General features: G+C 52.5%; 1 protein-coding gene across 1 annotated transcript; it reads left to right on the top strand.

Annotated features, from left to right (window-relative positions):
• The first annotated feature begins 424 nt into the window (after positions 1-424).
• Positions 425-9,668, top strand: RGR (retinal G protein coupled receptor). The gene is made up of 7 exons (XM_022562461.2): positions 425-663; positions 2,378-2,534; positions 3,613-3,746; positions 5,397-5,550; positions 6,960-7,077; positions 8,850-8,963; positions 9,428-9,668. Exons 1-7 carry the CDS (start codon positions 510-512, stop codon positions 9,557-9,559), a joined length of 963 nt encoding a protein of 320 aa, XP_022418169.2. The 5' UTR covers positions 425-509; the 3' UTR covers positions 9,560-9,668.
• The last annotated feature ends 3,460 nt before the right edge of the window (positions 9,669-13,128 follow it).

Here is a 13,128-nt window from a genome sequence, read left to right on the forward strand (position 1 = left end):
CATAGCTAGTTAATGGTTAATGCAGAACCAGAACCAGTCTCTAGTCCCAGTTGGAGCTCTTTCTATGACAGCAAATGACTTTCCAACCAGCATTCTTTCCCCATCGCTTGTGAGAACACACACATGAGCAGGTGGACACACACACATACGCGCACACACATGCACACAGGTGCTAGGCTTGTCAGCACCTGAAAACATGGAAGGGCCTGGCTCCTGACCCGTTCTCAGGCTCAGCTGCAGCTCAAATCCCCCCTTCTGCCCCCCATCCCTCCCTTCGTTATGCAACTCTCTTCTAATTTAGCTTTCAGCCATACACCATTTGGATTCCAGGTCCTTAATCCGATGGAGCCGAAATGAATGAGGCAGGACTCCTTCACAAAGGCGGCACTGTCTAACTGGTGAATGGGTTCCTTCTGCCCCGGCCAAGAGGACGATTTGGAGGGGCCAGGGAAGGCAGCAAAAAGGAGCTCAATGTCTAGCATAATAACCTGCATGTGCCAGCACGTGGAATGGCCCTTTATAACAGGCGCCTGGGTTGGGGGAGCCAGAGAAGAGCTGGGTCAGCGGGAAGAAAGGCAGAGAGAATGGCAGAGTCCGGGACCCTGCCCACCGGCTTCGGGGAGCTGGAGGTCCTGGCAGTGGGAACGGTGCTGTTGGTGGAAGGTGAGCCAGGCAGGAGCCGGGGTGGAGCAGGAACTCGGCCAGGTCCCAGAACCCAGGCCGCAGCTGCAAAGCTGGCAAGGAGAGGTCCGCAAACCCTACTCCTCTGTGCCCGGACCCATGGGGTCTTCCGATGGCTGCACCTGCGGGATGCAGCACGCAGGCTGGGAAGCCAAGAGAGAGAAGCTGGTCAGGCTTAGGGAGGGAGGAACTTTGAGAAGGGGACGTCTGCCCAGGGCATGACCAAGAACCAGGGCTTTTCATGTCTCTGCAGCCAAGAGAAAGTTGAATCCACTCCCTGGAAGTCCTGCTAAGAATCTCATATAAGATCAGGCCCCTGGTAGGCTCTGGAGGCAGACAGCTCTGCCACTTGCTGTCTGTGTCACTGAAACCAAGACACTTGAGCTCTCTGACCCTTGGTGCCCTGACGTGCCAAGCGGGTGGTGGTAAAGGTTAGATGGGATCAGGGCATATAGTGCTAGCCTAGATAGACACCCAGTGTTTTCAGTTCATTCATTCCCTTCCTCTCCAGCCCCACATTACTTGCACCATCTCCATTCCCTTGGCCCTAAGGTCTTCTGCTCTAGGGGTGACCTGGGTCCATGAGGTGCCAGCTTCAATCCAGAGTCCCTAAGATGCTCACTGAGGCCAGAGCTGGGCCAGCAGGCGCTGGAGTTGGGCCAGCCCAAGACTAGGTTGATGGGGGATGCAGCCCTTGTTCAAAGCAGATCCAGAGAAATAATCAACACATTTTCTCACCCAACAAGAACTGACAGTGGAGAGGGAGCCGCAGCCACTAGGCTGGTCCCAGAGACCCTGGATGTCATCGTCTGGTGGCCGAAACCCCTTTTCCTCTCCACTGGGAACCCTACAGTCTAACATCTCTCTAGGTCTTCAAACATGCCTTGAAAGTTTACAGCTTTATGGTTTTGCATGTGCTGTTCCCTCTTTTTAGAATGCTCTTCCACACTTGTCCTCCTAGTGGACGCTCACAGTTTGAATGCAGGATCCTTCCTCATTCCTCTTTAGACGGGAGAAGCCCAGGTGCAGGGAGCATAAGGGGTGGCAAATGAGTGATAAAGCCGAAGTTCAAGGTCAGGTCTGTCTACCACTGGAGACCACTCCCTTCAAGCTCACCTCACTGCCTGGTGTCCTGGGAAGCTCCCAGTTCTACGTTGCCATCCCTTAACCAGCGCTCTCCCTGACGTTGTTCCAGAGCCCTTGGAGAAGGTATTCTGGAATTTGAAAACCCTGATTTCCAGTCCCAGCTCCGCCACTTCCTAGCTGCATACTTAGGGCAAGCTGGCCAGCATCTCTGAGCCTCGGCCTCTCTGCAATAAGTGGGGAGGACGGTGTCCAGGTGAAGACTGACTGGGAAGACCCACATAAAGTGCGCAACACCCTGCCGGGCACGTGATAAGTGCTCAGTGGCTGTCCATGACTGTAATTGTTCTGGCACAAACCGTGCTGCACTTTAGCGGACTTCTTCCTTGTCTGTCTTCCCATCAGACCGTGCGTTGGTAGAGGGCAGGGTGTACATCTCGTGGCTTTCGGTACCTGAGGGCCAGCCCACTGTGTAGGGGCTTGGTGAGCTGCACTGAGATGGATGCTGAGGGTTTCAGGGGAGGCTGCTGAGGCCCCAGCCACCCCATGGCCCCTCATTCTGAGCCCAGGAGGGCCTCTGCAGCCCCGGTGCCAGCTCTCCCCTTCCTTTCAGCTCTCTCCGGCCTCAGCCTCAATAGCCTGACCATCCTCTGTTTCTGCAAGAACCCGGAGCTGCGGACTCCCAGCCACCTGCTGGTGCTGAGCTTGGCGCTGTCGGACAGTGGGATTAGCCTGAATGCCCTCATGGCAGCCACGTCCAGCCTCCTCCGGTACCTGCCCCCTCCGCAGTCCCTGGGCTCTGGGGCCTGACCTCTGGGCACTGGGCAGCAAGCCAGAGACATTCTGCCTACCTGTAGAAGACCTTAGGGGAGAGGGTGGGCAGACTGAACTAGGTTAAATCCGAATTCCAGACTATCCCTGTAGAACCCCAGCCGATTTCTGGAACGCAGAAGTTGCTCGGACCTGACCATCAGAGCTGGCTGACTGCAGGGATTAAGAGCATGGGCTCTGCAACCAGGCTGCCTAGGTTGGAATCCTGACTTCATTATTTCTATCTCTCGGCTTCTCCTGTAAATTGCATATTATTACCTAACCTATATGGTTGCTGGAAGTATTGACTTATTATTTGTAAATAACGTAAAACAATGCTTGGCACCTAGGAAGCTGTAAATAAGTGTTTGTGAAAGCAAACAGGATTTTGACAAGTGTCTAAGACCTTATGTGCAAACCAGGGTCTTCCAAAGTGGCCTCAGAAGGTGTTTACCGGATTGTTTTCTTAAGCAGACAGAACATTCCTGTGAAAGCTAGAGCCCCACCCCCACCCCACCGCTGCCCTCCTATGAACATTCAGAGCTGACCAGTCTGTAGGGTCTGAATCAGTGAGGATTCCTTGCCTTGTTCTCCTCCTACCCCTTCCCAGGGCTGGGGAGGGACAACTGAAGCTTCCACCTTGCTTGGCCCATGAGGCTGGGAGTTGGGAGGCCTTGGATCTACCCACTCTCTTCGTCTTCATCGGCTGTGTGACATTGGCTCAGTACCTTTTCCCCTCTGAGCCTCAGGCACAAGCTCTCCTCCCAACCAGGTTGTTCCATTTCCTGTGATGCAGGCATCTGATCACCAGGGAGACCCTTCGGTCCAACAGAGGTGCCGTGACGGACCCTGAGCCTGGAGAGTCGGCATCAGGCTCCACCCCTTCACCCCAGCGGCTCGATCTCTAAGGCCCCAGTTTCCTCATAGGAAAAACAGATACTAAAGCCCTTTTCTAAGGAGCTAAAAGTGCCTTCCAAGCTGCTGCTGAGCAGGTGAGGGAGGAAGACAGGGACGGGGGGAGGGATCACTGATGCCCCATGTCTCCCACAGGCGCTGGCCCTATGGCTCAGAAGGATGCCAGGTTCACGGCTTCCAGGGCTTTGCAACAGTGTTGGCCAGCATCTGCAGCAGTGCAGCCATCGCCTGGGGGCGCTATCACCACTACTGCACCCGTATGTCTTCGGGTTCCCACAGTGGAGGGACATCCACCTACTGAGGGTGATCAGGGAGAAGGTCTGCTCAGTGTTTCCCAGTTCAGGGAACTGTGGATGGGTGTAGGTGACCATGAGCGTGGGGTGTGGGCACTCAGGAAAGGAGGGGGAGAGGGGGATTCAGGAGAGGTGTTGAGGCACATGCTGGGAAGGCTGCCTGTGCCCTCACTACAGCCTCAGGGAAGTCAGAGGTCCTCTCTGAACTTAGTCTCCTCCTCTGCGGGATGATTTTTATAACCTACCTCACAGTTTTATTTTGAAAATCAAATGAGATCCTGGATACAGAAAATGCCCTTGAAGACAGGCACTGTTGGGAGGCAGAGAGGAGGCGTGTGTGTGTGTGTGTGTGTGTGTCTGTGTGTGTGTGTCTGTGTGTGTGTGTAAAACTGGGCATGTGCCTTTGCATCCCACACTTACATGGAGCCTCTGTCATGTGAAGGCTTCATGAAAATGAGTCTAGCTCTAGATTTTCCAAGCTGTATTGTCAAATTCCATCTTCATAATTATCCATATCAGTGTACCACCTGCTGTTATTTTTTTTTCTTAAAAGTGACCCATTTAAAAAAATTTAAACACCTGCTTTAATCTCATTCTAAAAAATATCTGTGAAATCACAACTTTAGCGTCCTTATAACTATAATACACATTAAAGTAAAAAAACATGTTCACCCATAGACCATTTAGAATAACACTCACCACAGAGATACATAAACATGTATCTGGGGGGCCGTGGCTCAGTTACCACTCGCAGCAAACCCCCAGCTTGCAGACTGGGAAGCAGAGGCTCAGAGAAGTTGAGTAGCTTGCCCCGAGTCACACAGCTATAGGGGCAGAGCTGGGATTGGGCATGGCCTGGATGCCTCCAGAGGGAGTCTCTCCCTTTGTCTCCTGGGCTCTGAGTCCTGGAGCTGTGGATTTGCCTGGCACAGAGGCTACTCTGGGGTCCATAGCTAGCATGACCTCAAGACCTGAGCACTTCCCCTTTGGAATCGCAGATCTGCCCTGGCCACAGACACACATGGCCCCCTGCCCTCCACAAATTCACATGCCTCTGTCCAGGCCAAAAAAAAAAAAAAAGCCTTTGTTCTTATCCTAACTCCTATCTGAGCCCCTCCCACCCCATCTGACCTTGGAGCTCCTCTCCCCCCCACTTCTACCCCAGCCCTGTCCCCAAAGCTCCCTCAGACCATCATGCATGCATGCACACACACACACATGCACTCTCACATGTGCACACGTGAATGCACACCTTCTCTCGGCCTTAATATAGAGCAGTTAATCCCTGTCCCATGGGCCTCTGGATCAAAGCCCTTCCCGTGCTGGAGGGCACAGGCGAGCAGCACGAAAACAGGGAAGAGGGAAGTGGGGGGTGTTATAATAAAAATTATCTCTTTTATTCTTCATAACAATCGTCTGAAGCAGGGAGTATCATTCCCACTTTGTGAAGGAGAAAACTGAGGCTCAGAGAAACCCTTAATTGCCCGAGGCACTGCGTTATTGAGCATGGGAGCCAGCAGTTAGGGACATTCTGCATGACCATAGCGTCCATTATTTTTCACTCTGCCAAGCTATCTCCTCCTCTCAACCACCCTCCTCCTGTGTCCCATGCAGGCAGCCGACTGGATTGGAACACAGCCGTCTCCCTGGTTTTCTTTGTGTGGCTGTCTTCCGCCTTCTGGGCAACACTGCCCCTCCTGGGCTGGGGACACTATGACCGTGAGCCGCTGGGGACATGCTGCACCCTGGACTATTCCAGGAGGGACAGGTGAGGTGAGGGGAGCGGCTTCGAGGCTCCTTTCCATGGGAGTCTTGGCTTTGAGTCTGTAGGACTGCTAGCAGTGTCAGCTGAAGATCCAAATGGGGACATGTCAGCATTTGCCAGACAATCTCAACTCCCTAGTCGTGATACCCACTAAGGAAAGCCCATTCCAAAGACTGGCCAAGTGATGGGAATGTTATGCAAATTGGGGTGCAGAGTTGGGCCCCAGAAGGAGTCCTATCCGGGGAGCTATTGGCTTCTGTTGGTTATAACATTCACTGAGCCCCATGACCCCTTTGCCACCTTCAGTACAGTCAGATGTCCCAGCTCTGACTTACCAACTTCTAAAGGGAGCCATATCCTTGGTTCGATAGCGTCAAAGAATGTTAAGGTCTTTGCATTGGAAGGGACCTCCTTGGCATAGAGTTCAGTTCTCTGAATTCCTTGAGCGTCTGCTGTGAGCCAAGCCCTGGAGAGATAAGAATAAATGCATGATGGAGCCTACCACTGTGGGCCACACGTCTAGTATACTGCCAGGTCGACCTGGCTCTGGGGTGTCCAGAGCTCCCTCTAGGGGCTGCCTTGGGGAGGGACCACATGGGCTTCAGCCCCACTCTTGCTTCCACTAGAGCCACATTGCATTCATCTACTTTACATGTTTATTCATGTTTACTCATAAAGCACCTGCATTGATGACCCTGTTCCCTGGTCAAACCCACTGGAGAACCCTGGGTCTTGTCTAATGCCCTTCAGGGCATTCCCTGCAGGTATTTCCGCAGGTGGTGTCCAGTCCTTCTGGCAGCCCTCCTTCCCACTCCTCCTTAGTGGACAGCACCCAGGTGACATGGTCTCCCCTTCATAGAATGGCAGCCTACCTCCCTGTAACTCCCACCTGCTTCTGGGCAGCCCTCTTGCCTCCCCGTGACCACTACCTGGGACCCCAGGCTCTTCTCTGGTCCCTTCAATGATTTCTTCAGTGATACAACGTCCAGTCTCATCCACAGGGTCCTTCCAAATCCCTATGCCAGGAACACTCCTTGGATGAGCCTTCCTCCTGGTCCACTGACATCTCCATTTGGGAAACACGTTTCCCAAACTAAAGTGTCCCGTTCTCTATGCTTGGGGCACATACAGAGAGCAGGGCTGAGCACCTGAACCGCCCAACAGCAAGTTAAAGGAGGACTATCCCTCATTCCAGCTCCCCGGCTCCTAAAGGCAGGTTCCAGGAGGACCTAGTAGCTCTCTGGTTCCGAGGGGAGTTCAGCTGGGACTTGGGAGCGCCCACACTCTGAAAACGCATCTGATGGGAGCAGTTCCGTGCGCCTGACTGTCTAGAGCAAAGTCTGGTGGGCTTTCTAGGGTAGCTGATCGTCTCTGAGAGGCAATCCTGACTCCTCCATCCCCTCTGTCTGCAGAAACTTCACTAGCTTCCTCTTCACCATGGCCTTTTTCAACTTCCTCCTGCCCCTCTTCATCACAGTCATATCCTATCGGCTCATGGAGCAGAAACTCGGGAAGACTGGCCGTCCTCCGGTAAGGATCAACACCTAGAGCAGGAGAAATCTCTCTGTCCCTCTCAGGGACACCAGGGAACATGAATGATGTGACAACAACCAGGGGTTCTCTGTGTTTTCAACGATCAGGAAAGAAATCCAGCTTTCGTACATTGAGCATATGGGGTGTTAGGGCAGAAACACACCTTCCCCATTGCTGGGGATCACCAAGACCTGGGAGGAAGTATCAGAACTGCTCAGACTTACCCAGACCCCATAACTCTGAGAGCCAGGGCGCCCTACCGGACACCATCCTTGCTGTTACACTTGCTCCTTCCCAAGAATGTGAGGGTTGGCACAAAATTACATGCATTTTAAATGCTACTTGTAAATTGCTTCAAGATGTTTCATTGAATCACAGGCACGGGCTGTTACCCACAACATAAAACCACACCTGAAAGCACATTTGTCCAAGAAAAACAATGCTTCAAAATAAGTCCTCCTGGTCATTTCTCAATTTCTGCATTAATATTCTCTTGCCACGATTTTCCTTTAACTTTATCAACTGAACAGTCTCTAGCAGATGAGTCATAAGATGTACCAAAAACTCAGAAACAAAACAAACCAAAAAACCCAGGTACTAATGTTACTTTATGTGCATTATGTCATTTCATTTTTGCACCCACTCCCCGAGGAAGGAAGGTTTTACTGTCCCTAGGTCACAGATTAGAAATTTGAGGCTGAAAGGGGTTATTAGCTAAACAACTCAAAAGCCATGTGATTAGTAATAGCAGAGTTGGATCAAACCCAGGTCTGGGACTCCACCACTAAAGTGGGCAATCGTAGTGCATAAAAGAAGCACTCTCTGCCACAATCTGCCACATTTTTTTTTCTTTGAATTGGAAAAGCACTGTACAAATCGATTTTAGCTGTGGACCCAGGTTCCTCTGGTCACAGAAGGAGGGCGAGGGCTGTGCCGGTGCTTTCCCGCTCATCACCGCCTCCACGGTTGTCCTCCTCGCTCTGCCCTCCCCTAGCCCTGCCTGGGTGCTCAAAGTCGCCACATTTTATTGGAGGTTCAATCGGCCAGGAGACAAGGCTGCCACACGGATTTTTCCGGGTTGACTTTAAACCATCCGTTTCAGTAACATCAGCAGAGGTCGCCACGCCTGCGAGCTTAAGTCACCTTCTTTGTTAAAAGGCGACATGGTCAATAAGAAAATAGGCACTGATTTTTAGCGTCAGGATTTTAACCTCTGAATGTATGTGGGGAGCTGGAATTTAGCAAGTTCCACCCTGAAATTAGAGTGCAAGTCGTGCGCCCTCCTGTGGCCACATGTGGTACCACACCGCCTGCTGCTTGATTCTATCTCACACGGCGGAAAGCGGCCCCTTTGAACCCAGGACTGGTTGACCTGCAAGTTGGCTGCAGCTACTGATGGCCAGCTGGTTCTGGGGCTGAGTTGTGAGGGCAGCGCAGCTTGGGGACCCTTACGCACACATTCACATTCACAGAGCCCCTGGTTTCTCAGAACACAGACCAGGAAGGAAGCTCATTATCCACGCCAGTCCCGGCCTCCAGGCCAGTCAGGCCACTTTACAGACAAGGCAGCTGAGGTCAAGTAAGCTTGAACGAGAGGCCTAGGGTCAGGCCTCTTAAACAGAAGAGAGATTCATCTGGTCCCAGGTTCCCCCACAGGCTCAGCATCTTCCCACAGCCCTGCCGAGTGCCTACCTGGTTCCTGGACCTCACGGGGCTGCCGACCACCTAGAGCAAGTCGATGCCTCCCTCCTTTACCCATGTCTCCCCAGGTGAACACCGTTCTGCCAGCCAGGACACTGCTGCTCGGCTGGGGCCCCTACGCTCTCCTATATCTGTACGCAGCCGTTGCGGATGTGACCTCCATCTCCCCCAAGCTGCAAATGGTACAGACATCACCAGTACCCAAAGCTCTCCCCATTTTTGTGCCTCTGTTTCACCCCATCTCTCTTTCTGGCTTTCTGGTCTCCAAGATAAGCTCTCTCTTTCTCTTTTCCTTTGAACATTCATAACTCACTGGGTGTTAGCTTGTCCCCTGGTCACGCAGGGCCACTGCTCAAGATGGCCTAGGCCTCATGTGAGATGACAGGGACAGCCAGCCAGATGGTGACACGTACCCTCTGGGACCAGGGGCTGAGATTGGTGCCCAGAGGATTGTGATTCCATGCATCATCCACCAACGTATGTCATAGTCAGAGAAGGCTTAGAGGTTGCAGAATCAAGATAAGGACAGATGCTTGGTGGCTGGGGGGATGTCGGGGTGAGCGTGGGGGACTGCAGTCACCAGCTGGGACCAGAGAGAGGAGCAGAGGCTCTGAAACGTCTCTCCTGGACTTTTCTGTCACAACAGGTGCCCGCTCTCATTGCCAAGGCTGTGCCCACGGTCAACGCCATCAACTATGCTCTGGGCAGTGAGATGGTGCACAGGGGAATCTGGCAGTGCCTCTCGCCGCAGAAAAGAGAGCGGGACCGAGAGCAGTGAGCCTCTCCAGGGCGCTGCTCAGACCCAGGCCCACCCTGGCCACCCTGGACTGAGCCCCTCGCAGGAGGCTTCCCGGGAGTCCTGTCCAGCACCCTCAGGAGCCAAGCTCCAGACACGCACCCACCATCCCCGATGGCCCTGTTGAGCCTGGCCCGAGGCTGGACACCGGGGATTCAGAGAGAAACCAAGCTGCGTGGAAGGAGCCGGGACTTTGGAGCCAGACAGACCTGAGTGTTGGTCATAGCGGTCCCCACGGAGGCTGAGAGATCTTGGGGAAGTCATGCTCTCTGAACTCAGCTTCCTGACCCATAACATAAGGATGTTAATGTGCACCTCAGGTCTGTCGTGAGACTTGAACGTGATAGCGTGTGCTCACCACGCACGTAGAAGCTGCTGCTCGTTAGAACAGCTGTTAGGACTCAGAAACTTACATAGAAAGGGGTGAAAGCCCCAGGTTTGTGTGTGGGAGCTCAACCCAGGCTGCCAGCGTTCAAATACCACTTATTAAATCGTGATCTTTGCAGGTGACTCACTCTTTCTGGGCATTTGTTTCCCAACTTGTGAGGTGTGACGACAGTAGTGGTGACTTGACTGTGCAGAAAGGCCCAGAATGTTACCAGGCACATGCGAACTGCTCACTGAGAGTAGCCGCCAGCACCCACCAGTCAAGACAGCTAGCTGTACGTTGCTTAGTTGCCAACATTTAAAAACTCAGGACAATTTATTTAGAACTCCAGACATCTGAAGATGAGGCCCCACCAGCCCCAGGGGAGGCTCCATGGTGACCGTTTGAGACGCGGGGTGGCTCTGCCCTTTGCCCAGGGTACGTGCTCTGCCATCAGTTACAGCTCGTGTGTTTCCCTGCGGAGCCCGCGGGCATCTGAGTTTGAGACACTAACGCTGGGGTTCCCATCCCTGGATGTCCCTCTGCCCCTCCCACAGAGCCAGCGCTTCAGGGACAAGGCACAGCAGGTGCACAGGCCTGGGTGAGACCCATGGCCCTAGAGGGAAATGGAGATGGGTGGAGGGTGACTGAGGGCTCTTCAGAAGGTCTGATGATGGAGGGACAGCTGCCCCAGGCACCGCGGAGGCAGCAAGTCTGAAAGCCAATCCCGTGGAGCTGAGGGGAGGAGGGGCCACGTCGGGGGTGGGCGTGGGTGGCCAGGAGAACAGCATCTGGGGTCCCTGCAGACCAGGACATGCCTCTTGGTTTTGCAGATGCAGAAAATCAGGCCACAGAAACATCTAACTCCCAAGAAGTCTGCACAAAGCAGAGGCCATTTCAGTCAGTTTGCAAAACCTTGTGGGGTGGGAGGGGAACGCAGCCTTCACACAGCACTGTTTCCTAGACCACGCCCTGTGCCAGGCACTGTGGAGGCCGAGATGCCACTCGGCCTCACTCCAGCGTCCACGCAGAGTCCTTGTCTTCGGCCCTGGAGTGGGGATGGGGTGGGGAAACCTGGGACCTGAGCCGGGCTCACACACAGACGGAGTGGGTCACCAGGAAAGCGATGGATGCTGCGGCTCAGAGATGCTGACTCTGCCTCCACAGCCCATGGACCTTTAAGTGGTCTTTATTGGGGACCTGCCCTTTATGTCCCCATTAGAAACACTAAATCCTTAAGGAGGGATGAGGAAACACATTGAGAAGAGGGGAGATGAGCCCCAGACTCCAAGAGAGAAGGGCTGGAAGGTTAGATGAGGCTGAAGACACCCAGCAAGAGTGGCCCATGTCCCCAAACAGATCAAGCCCCCGCTGGTGCTCAGAGAGGAAGGGAGGAAGACAGGTTGGCCGGATGTGGCCAAGGACAGCGTCAGCTCGAGCCCTGTATACGCAAGTCTGTCTGGAGAGGGGAAGGTGGGCTTGGGGCATCTCCACCCTGGGCTGGGTCGGCAGGAGATGGGAGGGGATGACAGCACCCGGTGGGGAAAGACAAGAGCCCCACCTGAAGCTGTTTGTTCAGAAGCCCCAAGTCCACCCACTCATACCCCTGCATCTCACTCAGGGAATGGGTTTAGAGAGACTCATCAAGGTGCCACTTCTGCAGAACCGCGGGATTGTATAAAGCCCAATTTAAAAGGCACAAAATTTGCTTCCTAAGAGTGCCTACATTCTAAGATCCATTGATTTCAGAGTTTATTTAAGCTCTTATTAAAAGAAATATAAGTACAGTAGAATACTATCCCCCATCCCTCCCCCCCCTCCAATCTTCTTGCTGGGAAGTATGACTCTGTCTATTGACAAATGGACTTGAATTAAGGTTACAAATAAAGTAGCAAGTTGTCTCTGAGGTAAAGGAATGTACAATCCCTGGTCTCCTACCCAAGATCCCCACTGGGACAATTTTCCTGGGAAGAGGAGGGACTGTGTGCCTGATTGATTAGAAAAAAAGGAAACATAAATTAATTATGGCCTAAACTACGTCTATATTTTCTATTAAAAGTAAAAGGATTTTACAAATTTTCTACATTCAATAGCAAAGTAGTAGACCTAATTTATTTATATCTTTCCCCTTGCCATGAAATTGAAAGGATTTCTGCTGTTTTCCCTGTTAGAGACACACTTAATTCAATTTGTTGAAATACAGGCTCATTCTCCCTCCAACAAAACTGTCTCCTGGATTATTTTTCCCATCTCAGTAATATCATTACTATTTGTCCTGTCATATAAGCTAAATGAAGAGAGAAGAAAGGGGGGGAAAGCAACAGCGTGCTAGGCAGAAGTCCTTACCTGGAAGATAAGGATGACGCGGTGCCTAGTTTCTACCACAGGGTGGCAGTGCTAACTCAATGATAAATTAATTCAACCTGGGTCTCCAGTCCCGGAGGTGTCTTTTGAAGAGCCTGGAGGTTCCTCACAAGGCTACTGGGGTGAATTATAGATTCCTGCAGGATCCCAGACAAGCATTCTTTTCTGCTCTTGCTACAGAAGCCTGATGTCTAGTTGTTTTCCACTCCAAATAATGATGTGATTCCACATCTCTCCTTGAAGGGCACAGAATTGCACGCCCACTGTCCAGAGGACTCCCAGAGGGCCCTATACAGCTCCCCTTTTCTCTGCCTACAGAACAGTCATTGAAAGTTCTGCCAGATGTAAACCTCCAGAGTCTTCCCATGCATAGGATCTGGTTAGGACGTCTGGTCTGGCTTCTGCCTCTGTCTAATCATGAGAAGTTGGGGCAGTCCCTGAATTTTCCTGACTTGGATTATTCATCTGGAAAGTGGAGGTGAGAGCACCTTATGCTGATATTACATGTGGGAACACACAGTAAACTATGGGATGTGGGACATAAGGGCATTGCAGGGACCGTACCCAGAGAAGCAGCCCGAGCCTCAGCAGAGGTGCAGTAAATGGCTTTTGGTGATGGTAACATTTCTAAGGTAACAAGTCCTGGAAAAGCCCTGGGTGAAGGCCAAAATCACAATCCCTAAATCTTCCTGTCCTCTTGGTTGAGGTAACTTGCTGCTCCCCTCTTAAGCTGCTCCCTGGCCCTGACTCCACACATCCCTGCAGCTGCTGCTACAATGGCCTCCACTGTCTCCCTGCAAGGCCTGCTCTGCCCAGCTGC

The sequence above is a fragment of the Delphinapterus leucas genome, chromosome 16 (genome assembly GCF_059928025.1).
Source record: "Delphinapterus leucas isolate spDelLeu-1000000601 "Yukka" chromosome 16, BTC_Dleu_Yukka2, whole genome shotgun sequence".
In the NCBI taxonomy this organism is placed as follows: Eukaryota; Metazoa; Chordata; class Mammalia; order Artiodactyla; family Monodontidae; genus Delphinapterus; species Delphinapterus leucas.

Bases quoted from the DNA above. Each gene is read 5' to 3' on its own strand.
- RGR (XM_022562461.2), top strand. From the start codon at position 510: ATGGCCCTTTATAACAGGCGCCTGGGTTGGGGGAGCCAGAGAAGAGCT. The intron at 664-2,377 runs GTGAGCCAGGCA...CCTTCCTTTCAG, and splicing joins AACGGTGCTGTTGGTGGAAG to CTCTCTCCGGCCTCAGCCTC. The intron at 8,964-9,427 runs GTACAGACATCA...CTGTCACAACAG, and splicing joins TCTCCCCCAAGCTGCAAATG to GTGCCCGCTCTCATTGCCAA.